Source organism: Misgurnus anguillicaudatus, chromosome 11, assembly GCF_027580225.2.
Source record: "Misgurnus anguillicaudatus chromosome 11, ASM2758022v2, whole genome shotgun sequence".
In the NCBI taxonomy this organism is placed as follows: domain Eukaryota; kingdom Metazoa; phylum Chordata; class Actinopteri; order Cypriniformes; family Cobitidae; genus Misgurnus; species Misgurnus anguillicaudatus.
The window spans coordinates 9,669,776-9,681,874 of NC_073347.2; the positions used below are offsets into that span (position 1 = coordinate 9,669,776).

Here is a 12,099-nt window from a genome sequence, read left to right on the forward strand (position 1 = left end):
TCAGTTTGTTTGTCAGTTGTTGTATGCAATGTTGAATTTTCATGGATGTGTGTATGCCTTGTCTTTTCCCACTTTGACACTGTTTCTTTGCTTTATTAAACCTTAAAATGTGGATCCACTTCATTTGCCTGTATTTGACTACGCTTGAAACCAACATGCAAAACTGCCAAGTTTCCATGACAACTATTCCCACAAATGTTCTGTTGCTGGGGTTGCACCCTAAGGTTCTGTTTACACGTTATGGATATACTGTAGCCAAGAAGTGCAAAACAAAACAACAAATCCAAAATTAAAACATCAAGTTAAAAACAAAATAAACAAATAAACTATCGCTAGCTAGTCTATAATAATACCTGCAACAAGAGCTTGCTATATACTTTCTTATGTCTCACCTACATGTTCAACTCCATGTGAACTGGTACTTTTGGTGTATCTTGACTGACAGATGTGTCGTCCAATCAGCTGTGACTATTCCATATGTGCAGTGTACCTACCTTTTCCGGTTAATAGATTTGTTGTTGTGATTTCTTATTTGTTATTTTGTTTTCTGATTTGATATTTAGTTTGTCACTGGATTTGTTGTTGTATTTTAAATTTGTTGTTTTGATTTTAGATTTGCCTTTTTGTTTTGCACTTCTCGGCCACCGTATATATTAAACTATGTTGCACCTTTTTAGGTACATTACTCTCCTTAATACAGTGCAGTGGCCCTGTCCCATGTTCAGAAAAACACCCCAAACGCATGATGCTACCACCCCCATGCTTCACAGTAGGGATGGTGTTCTTGGGACGGTACTCGTTATTCTTCTACCTCCAAAAACGTTAAGTGGAATTATGACCAAAACGTTCTGTTTTGGTCTCATCTGACCACATGACTTTCTCCCATGACGCCTCTGGATCATCCAAATGGTCATTGGCAAACTTAAGACGGGCCTGGACATGTGCTGGTTTAAGCAGGGGAACCTTCCGTGTCATGCATGATTTCAAACCATGACGTCTTAGTGTATTACCAACAGTAACCTTAGAAATGGTGGTCCCAGCTCTTTTCAGGTCATTGACCAGCTCCTCCCGTGTAGTTCTGGGCTGATTTCTCACCTTTCTTCGGATCATTGAGACCCCAAGAGGTGAGATCTTGCATGGAGCCCAAAGTCAGAGAGAGATCGACAGTCATGTTTAGCTTCTTCCATTTTCAAATGATTGCTCCAACAGTGGATCTTTTTTCACCAAGCTGCTTGGCAATTTCCCCGTAGCCCTTTCCAGCCTTGTGGAGGTGTACAATTTTGTCTCTAGGATCTTTGGACAGCTCTTTGGTCTAGGCCATGTTAGTAGTTGTATTCTTACTGATTGTATGGGGTGGACAGGTGTCTTTATGCAGCTAACGACCTCAGACAGGTGCATCTAATTTTTGGATAATAAATGGAGTGGAGGTGGACATTTTAAAGGCAGACTAACAGGTCTTTGAGGGTCAGAATTCTAGCTGATAGACAGGTGTTCAAATACTTATTAGCAGCTGTATCACACAAATAAATAGTTTAAAAAAATAATATATTGTGATTTCTGGATTTTTTTAGATTATGTCTCTCACAGTGGACATGCACCTACGATGACAATTTCAGACCCCTCCATGATTTCTAAGTTGGAGAACTTGCAAAATAGCAGGGTGTTCAAATACTTATTTTCCTCACTGTATATATATATATATATATATATATATATATATATATATATATATATATATATATATATATATATATATATATATATATATATATATATATATATATATATATATATATATATATATATATATATTGACAGTATAGTCTTACCTATATATTTTTTAAGAATCAAAATGTAATGAAAGTTTTTGAAATGAAGGTTTTATGAATGAATGAAAGTTTATTTGGTTACTGAACATAGAACAAAATATATATACAGCAAATTCATTACAACCAAGGAGGGTAACCGAAAAGGTGTAGGCTGAAGCCATGGCGTATTACGCCGACCCTTTAATAATCAGTTTTATTGATGTAAAGCACATTGGTCAACGTGTGTTGTTTTAAACCTGCTATAAATAAATTAGCCATTGTCAGAAATGTGTAAGCAGCAGGTGTGCTTCTGTTATGCCACACCATTCACACGCACTGTAACTTTGCTTAAGGGTTATGGATTCTGCCCAGACGGATGCCGCAAAAACTTTGCTTTGTTTTGGCAGACAGGGCGACTGTTCCTGGAAACCATTTGAGAACCTGTCTGTATTTGCAGTTCTATTCGTTGATGTAATGAGTGCCATGCCTACACACTTCATTATTAAAGGGCTATCATTATAAATTTATAACACAAAAGACACAACACAGGCATGGTCTATTGCAGATTTTGTGATGTAGCTGTTTCATACAAGTGTTTATTTTGATAAGTTGTATATACAAATATTTACTTTTACTTTTATTTCATGAGTTGGCTCCACCCTGTGTAGCATTTATGTTATGGTAAATTTATAATAGCAGATAATCAGAAACTCGGATAGTCTATAAAGTGGGTAATTTCAGTGAGCTGTTTCTGCAGTGATGGTTACATCAACCTTTAATGGGAGGATCCTCAGTGGTTCTGTATTACTGCTATGGTCACTCACACATGGAGAGAAGAAAGGAACGAGCTTTCGGGTGGGCAGATGCTCGAAGGTGTAGATATTTGTCATATCTAGTGGGTCATAAAACGACAACTCGTTTTTAACGTTGTTCAAGCAGATTCGAATCCGATGAGGTTTTCTTTTCAGGTTGAGCCTGGTCCACGGTTTTGTGCAGGCGCTGTACTGGCCTCCCTCTCTCAAAGCCAAAGCCCAGAATCCACTTTCGGAGTTGACGTTCAGAATGCCTTTATGGCTCAATGACTCTATCATAACGCCCATGTCCCATTTAGTCTTATTCCCAACCTCCACTTCCCACCAGTGTGTGTCTGCATCGAGCGCTGCATCACCCAGAACGCACACACAGAGGTCACACCGCTCCGGGTTATCAGGAATTTCTGCCTGTAAGTCTGTGTAATAAACGCTGGTCAAATTTTCAGACAGCTTCAGCCATGGAGCTGCTGTGTTTGGATCCATTATTATGGGGTCTGTATGGGATACATTTAAATGAGCATTAGATCCATAAATGTATGAAAGTGTATTTTTTTTTTATATTAAATGTATGCACATTGACGTTGTGAGGTTTTTGGATGACAGTATAAAAGGCAAAAAGTTTTTTTAACACTTACAGTACTGCACTTGGCCCAGCAAGTTGTGCCATGCGTTAAACTTAAGGTTTCCCAGATGTTTAGCGACATCTATAAGGGCATCTGGTCCTAACGCTGGATCATGCAGATTGCAAGGAGGATCACTGAGACAGAAAGTGGGTTATGACATTTTTAAAGAATCAACTACAGTATAAGATAGATGAAATAATGTTCACTGACCTGTCCTTGTAGCTTTTATAAGCCTAAACAGACAAATCAGGACAAAAAATAATTTAGGGGAGGACTGACAAAAAAAAAACTAAATACTTTTTTTTCATTGATTACCTGAAGGAATTGAATATCTTCTCGTTCCAGGTCTGCCCATTTAGTTTGAATGGTGTTGGAGATTAACTTCTCTGTTTTGCTGACCTCCTCAAGTTTCTTTTTCATGATGTTATTTTTCATCTCAGCTTCATCCTCCAGCGCTGAAATCCGAGCTGTTTCCTCCAGCCGCAGGAAGTGATGTAACTGCTCAAAGTCTTTTTTAATCTGAGCCTTAGTGAGACGGTTTTGATCCTGAGGAAATACATTTTATACAAATTTATGTCAAATGTTTTATGTTATATAGTATAGGTATCTAGAGTCTAAAGCTATGCTATAGTGTTGTTTGTTGTGTCCAGATCAGTGTATACCTTGATGTGTTGTGTCGTTTTGAGACATTCGTCCTTTTTGGCAATGGAGATCATTTGTTCTTCTGAAAGTTTCCCCAATGAGAGTCGCACCTTATCCTAAAAAGACAAAAAGTAAATAAATAACAATGATATAGTTTTGCCCTTTTCCAAAATATGTGTTCTGTGTGTCGAGAGATATCGCAAGCGTCTCTTTTACCATAAACCCTTTAGACGCATCTGCAGCAGGCAGATGTTTTGGCATGACACGTGACAGCATCTCTCAAAGCGCAGAACACATATTTTGAAAAAAGGAACCACACACATGACGGGCTACATGTTGTGACGAACTTCGCATCAAGCGCCCTCGAAAAAAGAAGTCACTGGCCGCAACTGATTGGGTACAAAGTGTTTCAATGCTACAATATATGGTGTAAAAACGTCTAAGTGCTGCCCTCTTCAGGTTGAATGATAGCTACTGCAGTTTAATTTTCCTGTTGGATGTTGTGGTACCGCGTGATGAAGCGGTACAACCCTACGTAAGCAGGTTCAAGATCACCATGCCCTTGGTACAAGCTCAGTTCGTCCCCTCTATCTCCGTTGGGATCTGCCCACTTTTCTTGCATTTTCTCTGACCAGGAATTTAGTTACTCTTTAAGGTTTTTAATGTTTACATGAGTTTTTGATGTTATTTTATAGGTTCTCCAGAATCTTCTAAAGGTGCAATGTGGGACTTTTAGCAGCATCTAGTGGCGAGACTGTGAATTGAGCTGTTGGTTGCCGTTCACAAACTCACCGCTAGATGCTGCTAAAATCTACAAACAGCACATTTAACCAGGTATGCAACACATTTTTTTAAATTGTTGGCTTGATTTCAGTTGCTCCCATACGGAAATGTAATATATGACATATATGTCCCTATATCAAAACCGATCTTGGCATATATGTTACATATATATGCAATATATTAATATCACATATATAGATCCTCTGGATATATGAATATATAGGTTTAAAACATATATGAAATACTCATATTAAAATGTATATAAATACATATATTAATGTCACATATATAGATACTCTTGATATATGAAGAAATATGTTTTAAACCTATATGAAATACTCATATTAAATTGTATATAAATACATATATGAATATCACATATATAAATACTCTTGATATATGAGATATATGTTTTAAACCTATATGAAATACTCATATTAAAATGTATATAAATACATATAATAATATAACATATATAGATACTCTTGATATATGAAGATATATGTTTTAAACCTATATGGAATACTCATATTAAAATGTATTTAAATACATATATTTAAAATAGGTATATGTATGAATTCTTATATGGGTTTGTATTTTACAACCATATAAGATGGATTTTTACATGATACTGTATGCACCAACCATATGATATCAATATGTTTTATGTCTAGATTTCTAAAACAACATAGCCTATATAGGTCTGTAAATATATTGTTTAAAAATTATTAGGGTCATAACATTATGGGGTGGTTTCCCGGACCAGGATTAGCTTAATCCAAGACTAGGCCTTAGTTTAATTAGGAAATATAACTAATTTTAACAAACATGCCTTACTAAAAACATTACTTGTGTGCATTTTGAGGTAAAACAAGGGGCACTGATGTATTTTAAGATATGTCAGAGCAAGTTGTTTTCAGTTTGGACAGCTTTTAAAAGTGTTTAAGTCTAGGACTAGTCTAATCCCTGTCCGGGAAACCGCCCCTATAACCCTGCCTAGTTTCAAACTGCATGCATTTGGCAATGCAATGCAGGGTTAATCCGACACAAACAGGGCTAACCGTGCTTCCGAGGAGTGTTTCATAACCCTGGGTTAATTTCAGGGATAACCCTGCTTCTAAATTACAAGTGTGAAATGCTCCTTAACCTAGGGTTAAAAGTGGGGTTTAGAGAGAACCATGGTTTAAATACAGGAACCATGGTTTTTTGGTTTTAACTGTAGTAAAACCATGGTTAGTGATCGTAGGGGTAGGGTTTAGGAATGCACAGTGTGAAATGTCAGATTATGAATACACAGGGTTTTGTAGTTAAACCATATTAACCACAAATGTATCATTGTCTCACTATAATCAAAATATAATAAACCATGTGAAAAAATACTATTTAGTAAACTGCAGTCTCAGAAGAAAAGCTGTCACTAGGTACAGATATGAATACATGTTGGTTCATGTGGTATAGTACTAATATGTACATTTAATTATACTAATACCACGCACAAATAGGGGGTAAGTTACTTTTTTAAAAACCACCTCAGTGGCATTTGTATTTTTTTCTGAGTGTGTATACATTCTACTGACAATCCCCACTATATGCTTTATACTATAGTATGCTAAACTTTTCAAACTTATTTTTAACCATACTATACTACATTGGCCTACTATTGTGCACTATATGGTTATATTCATTAGAGATGAAAGCACTCTCTTTTCTGTCTTAATATGCGATAAACACTGCAAAAATTCATGTGATTGTGTCAATTTACCAGATCATAAAGTCATAAAGTAGCCTATTACTGGATCAGGATGATTTTAAAACACACTCACATGCACGTATGTACACAAACACACACACAATACTATACTTTTATTATGGAGTTATACTCCATGGGGCGGTTTCCCGGACAGGGATTAGACTAGTCCTAAACTAAAACATTTTTAAGAGCTGTCCAAACTGAAAACAACTTGCACTGACATATCTTAAAATACATCAGGGCCCTTTGTTTTGCCTCAAAATGCATACAGGTAATGTTTTTAGTATGGCATGTTTGTTAAAACTAGTTATATTTCCTAATTAAACTAAGGCCAAGTCCTGGATTAAGATAAACCCCTGTCCGGGAAACCGCCCCCATATTACTCAATGTACAAGCTAGAAATTAAGCTCTGCACAGCACAGGTCTACTAAAGGGTTAATGGTGCCACATGGTGATCAACAGTAAAATGACAAATTTGACCTCTTTGCAAAAGTAAAAACCACCAACATTCAAAAATGCATCATAACAAGGTGTCATTGCTCTGCAATCAAAAAATGGTTATAATGGAAGTCAATGGGGCAAAAACAGCCACTAACAATAAATGAGGAAGAAAACAATAATCAAAAGCCAATGTTTTTACTTTATATTTGACATGCCCAAGACTGCGAAAAAGGTTAAAAAAATCGAGTCTACAATCACTTTTTGTATTGAAAATTTGTCATTTAGATTTTCCCCAAATCCACTTATGAACTTGGCAATTAAAGAGTTAAAATCATGTAAAATTTGTAAAAATTTGATAGTTTTGATCAGTACTGACTAACAAATTTATGCAAAAAAGTGAAAAAATAATCTGATACATTTTTACAGATGTTTAATTTAATGGATGTATTAAATTTGAACAATGCACAAAGGGTTAAATTTGCACTGTGTACCCCTGCATAAAATAAAAACAGGAGGAATAATAAAACGAACACTGTAAAATACAAGCTAAACAGCGCCTACTTCAGTAACACACAAATAGCTTAAGTTGTTAGCCCCTCCCATCCAACGGCTGGGTGGATCAGTGGATAGTGGAGGCGACTTTCAACGTGAGGACCTGGGTTCGAGGCCCGACTGGACTCATCAGGTACATTACAAATAATAAATTGTGTTTGTGTGTTAAGTTGTGTTGAATGGGTTGTATGTCCTACCTGTGGTCTGAAACATGCAAAAAGTAAATAAAAACCACAGTTCAAATTTAATTATTTTATGATATATGATAAGTATATGTATGCAACATATATTAGACATATATGTGATGTCATGTATGTCACATATATAAATAATTATATAGATGACATATATGTCTATGTATGTTTTTTGCACACATAGACATATATTTGTATGGGATAGATATATATGTCAATATATGAAATTGTTCCATTTTCGAATAGGTGTCATATATGGTTGTACATATATGTACATATATGTTTCTACTTTATATTACCATATATTTCATATAGGGATATTTCATATATTCACATATATTACATTTCCGTATGGGCTAAAAGTGTAGTGTCCTGTTTTCCCGCCCACACCAACCCTCATTGGGTTATTTTCCCCCAGGTAGTAAATGGAGATCTTCTGGTTTAGTTAATTGTGTGGTGTCGCAAGTGAAACTAAAAGTATTGTTAATGTTATTCTCACAACCTTTTACAAACTGTTTAAACACTGTTTGGTTAGTCTTTTGAATATTTACAGGTTTAATTTTTCATCATCACATTACTGTCCTATGTTCAACTGATATCTTCTTTTAAAGGCATTCCATGCAGTTTGACGTTTTTGTCAAACAGCGACCCCTAGAGTCACTGGGGAAAACTTGCAACTGTCGTAATTTCGCACGCCCACTCTGTACGTAACTGTAAGGATAGTGTTGGGCGTGAGATGGACTCCGAAGATAATGACCAGGGAATGTTTCACAATTTCATACAAATATTAGGCTACTGCATGTCTACTAAACTACAGATGATGGTAATAGGATAATAAGAAGTTTATGCCAAGTGTAGAGTAGGCATATAATAATAAAGTAGCGTACCGCGTTTGCTGGCTTATTACGTTTTTACAAGATTGCAGCTTAATCACAAGTAAACAGTCTACAGTCTAACGTTATGTCTACTGTATAATTTTATTTGTTTTTTAATTGTAATGTAAACATTACAAAATGCATTGACAAAGTTAATTGTATACGTTGCATTATTTCATAACATTGGCCGTTATTCGTTGGCCATAAGAAATCGAAATTAGACAAATGATTACGTACACATCACAACACAACACTTGAGTTTAGATGGCCAAAAAAAACATGTAAGAGAAACGAGTGTTTGTTAGCAAGTCTGCTAAATGCTCTTATGATCGTAAGCTAGCTAGACCCTTGTTGAAGTTATTTTACTGGTCTAATTATCAACACTGGATGAATGAACAGCTAAGTAAAAAAATACACACTACAAGCAAGCGCAACCACATACAACATAGACCGCAAACAAATTTACAAATAAGAGATTTACTTACTTGTCCATCAACAAGATCGCCAGATCAGCATCACTTTTGCATCCAGGGCTGTCTATTAGCTCACGCCAACGAGTAAAAACCTGACCGAGTGGGACTCTTGTCCGGTTCCTAACTCGGTCAGATTCTCTTTTTCGCTTTCTACTCTCTTCCGAACGGGTTTTTTTTAGCTGTTTCCCTCATCGAGCATCACGTCTCAAATGCGCGCGTGCAGTTGTTGTTACAGGCCTGTTTGACTTCATGCAGCGCCGCAGGAACCGACAGCCGGACGACGCCAAAGCGCCGTCTCGGATCATTCTCGCGGTACTTTTACGTCATCTGGCGGTCGGTTCTTGCAGCGCTGCACGAAGTCGAACAAGCCTAACGTGTGTGACGTCGTTGCCGTAAAGCAAGTCGTGATTCTCGCGAGATTTGTCAGGGGCGGTTCTCTCAAGCTTGCATTGCTGGTTTTGGTAGCGGCGTCCTTCCCGAGCTTCAACAGGGGGATGATTCGCCTTACTATGACTTCGTTTACCATCGAAATGACTTTGAAGCTGTTTTATTAAGGTAAAATAACTGCATAGTGTGTCTTTAATATGAGAAAGCAGCCCATTTGTCAATTTTTATAAATAAAACTGTCCCTGTATGCTGATTGGCCAATAAAGTCATACCAGTTGTGCTAAAATACAGTAATAAGGAATCACTAAGACGTGAAACACATACATCTTTACTTAGCTGCCTAACAATAGAGCATGGTTTGTCAAGATTTGTATACATGTACAGTATATATTAGCAGTTCCTACTAATATAAATATACAGTGTTTTATTAACCCAATAAAAATTTGTTTGCATGTGAATAGAATTTTGCTCTACAAGACCTTAAGTTCATGGGCAGCTTCCTCCACTGGACTTATGTGATGGCCCTCATGCCTCTTAGATAGCTGACAAACCATACACAAAAGCTCCTGGTCCTCCTTACAGAAGAAGAATAATTTTTCTCTATGAAGACTACAGAGGTCATCTCTTTTTCCTGCCTTCTGCGTTGATTTGTGCCTTGTTGCTTGGGCTTCTTCTCGTTTTGTCTTTTTTTCACTTGTTTGTTTGCTCGCTTGAACACTCTCCACTATGTTCCTCAGGACCAGATTACTCAGGAGCTTTTTATTGAAACATTCCGTCCTGCAAACCGGACATGTTTTCTTGTCTATCAGCTGACTGCTCCAGAAGCGCTCCATGCATGACCTGCAGAAGCTATGACTGCAATCCAGAACCACTGGGTCGGTGAAAAAATCACAGCACACAGGACAAATCAAATCCTCTTCTGGAAATGACACTGAAGCCATTGCTGGAGAAATCTCTTCGAAGTTTTGCCTGACTGGCTGAGTACCTGTTGTTTAGAGAAGACTGCATTAAAGAATGCTGCTCATCCAGTACAGACTTGACTGGTCGCCTAAATAACTTTCCTTGTTGTTCACAATTACTTTCTCTTTTGCATGTATTTAAAGATAAACTTCAAAAGCAATACTTTGAGGATTTTAATAATTTGAGAATGTATGTTGGTCAACCATTCATTTTAATATGGGGGTGGGGTCTCGAATCAATCTGGCTAAGATCACGTTATTCAGAAATCCATACAGACAGCTCACATAAGGCAGATTCATAGACTAACACCTATAATGAAATCTATATCTTTGGGTTTAAGCTCTGGAAAGATTTGTATTTGGGTCAGAACAGGTGCTCCTGTCAATTAGGCTTTATTTTATACTCAGTAAAACAGACAAATAAATATAGGCTGCTTGCTTCAAGTTGATGTAATATGTTAAAATAATGTGGACCACATATTACTTACTGTACCTGCACATAGCATATAGCAGTTTGAGGAAGCTTCATTGAAGTTTCCTCCTCAGTTAAGGTTCATTCACATTATAACGATAAGTATAAAAAATATAGTTTTATTAAAAAGAAGGAGTGCACACTGCAACTACCGATAAAGATAGCCTACAATAAACGATATAGTTGGGATCACTTTCTGAGCGATGTTTTCCCGCCTGATGGACGATAAATTAACAGCCAATCAAATCTATTTGAACTTTAAGCGCACGCTCGCTTGAAATGACAGTTGAGGAGCTCCTTGCTGAGGTTTATAACATAAAATTACCCCAGGTATCCAGCGCTGATGCAGTTACGGTGAAATTGACTATGTAATGCTTTTTATTCTACTGCATTAACTACGCCAAAAGGTAAGTGATTAGGCTACACAAACTATATTCACTGTTTAGAGTTACGCGAAACGCAGCGTGTTGAGGACATCTGCTGGTTACCCTCTGTGTAAATGCAACACGAACACCATTACATCTTCAGTGACATGTATAATTGCAAAAGTTTTTATTACAAGAAATATGCAATATTAAAGTGATGGCGCGAGTGCCGTGCGCGTGAGCGAATTAGCATAAATGTATCGTTATCGTTTGGTGATGTGGACGCCAATAGTTATCATTATAGTTATCGTTATAATGTGAACGGCCCTAATCTTCATCTTAAAGTCAGTATAATCAAGCCAAATAAATGCACGGCTTGCTTCAGGACATTGTAACTAATATATTAAATATTTAGCATCATTTCAAGTTTGTTTGAAGATCTCCTCAAGCAATACTGACTCATAGCTCTAAACTTGCTTTTCACGTTAAAGTGATGATGTTTTGTTACAGCACAGTTTCTATTTTTGTATCTTTGCTCTGTTGTCATGTCATGTTCTACCACTAGAGGGTGCACGTGCCACAAAATTGGGCATTCAGAAGTCACAACCTAGAAAATGTTATTTGTTGAGAACCATAAACAGTTAGATCCTGAAGCCACCTACTCAAGCTTTAGCCGTGCTGGTCTATCACCTCAACCCCCTTATAAAAATCACAATTTTTTGTGACCCTTGACCACATAAGTAGCACAGGTATATTTGTAACAATAGCCAACAATACATTGTAAGGGTCAAAGTTATTGATTTTTATGCTAAAATCATTAGTAATCATTAAGTAAAGATCACGTTCCATAAAGATATTTTGTAAATGTCCTACTGAATATATAAAAAATGTGTTTGTTTTTAGTAATATGTGTTGCTAAGGACTTCATGTGGACAACTTTAAAGGCGATTTCTCAATAGTTTG

The 12,099-nt window shown here is 36.7% G+C and overlaps 1 protein-coding gene across 1 annotated transcript; it reads right to left on the bottom strand.

The window, feature by feature from the left end:
• Positions 1 to 1,906: 1,906 nt before the first annotated feature.
• Positions 1,907 to 10,513, bottom strand: LOC129415338 (zinc-binding protein A33-like). The gene is made up of 6 exons (XM_055169280.2): positions 9,820 to 10,513; positions 3,906 to 4,001; positions 3,559 to 3,789; positions 3,454 to 3,476; positions 3,256 to 3,377; positions 1,907 to 3,114 (listed from the first exon to the last, which is right to left on the bottom strand). The coding sequence occupies exons 1-6, from the start codon at positions 10,279 to 10,281 to the stop codon at positions 2,546 to 2,548; spliced, it is 1,503 nt and encodes a 500-aa protein (XP_055025255.2). The 5' UTR covers positions 10,282 to 10,513; the 3' UTR covers positions 1,907 to 2,545.
• Positions 10,514 to 12,099: the final 1,586 nt, after the last annotated feature.

Bases quoted from the DNA above. Each gene is read 5' to 3' on its own strand.
- LOC129415338 (XM_055169280.2), bottom strand. From the start codon at position 10,281: ATGGCTTCAGTGTCATTTCCAGAAGAGGATTTGATTTGTCCTGTGTGC. The intron at 3,477-3,558 runs GTAATCAATGAA...TTGTCTGTTTAG, and splicing joins AAGATATTCAATTCCTTCAG to GCTTATAAAAGCTACAAGGA. The intron at 3,115-3,255 runs GTAAGTGTTAAA...TATCCCATACAG, and splicing joins GCTGGGCCAAGTGCAGTACT to ACCCCATAATAATGGATCCA.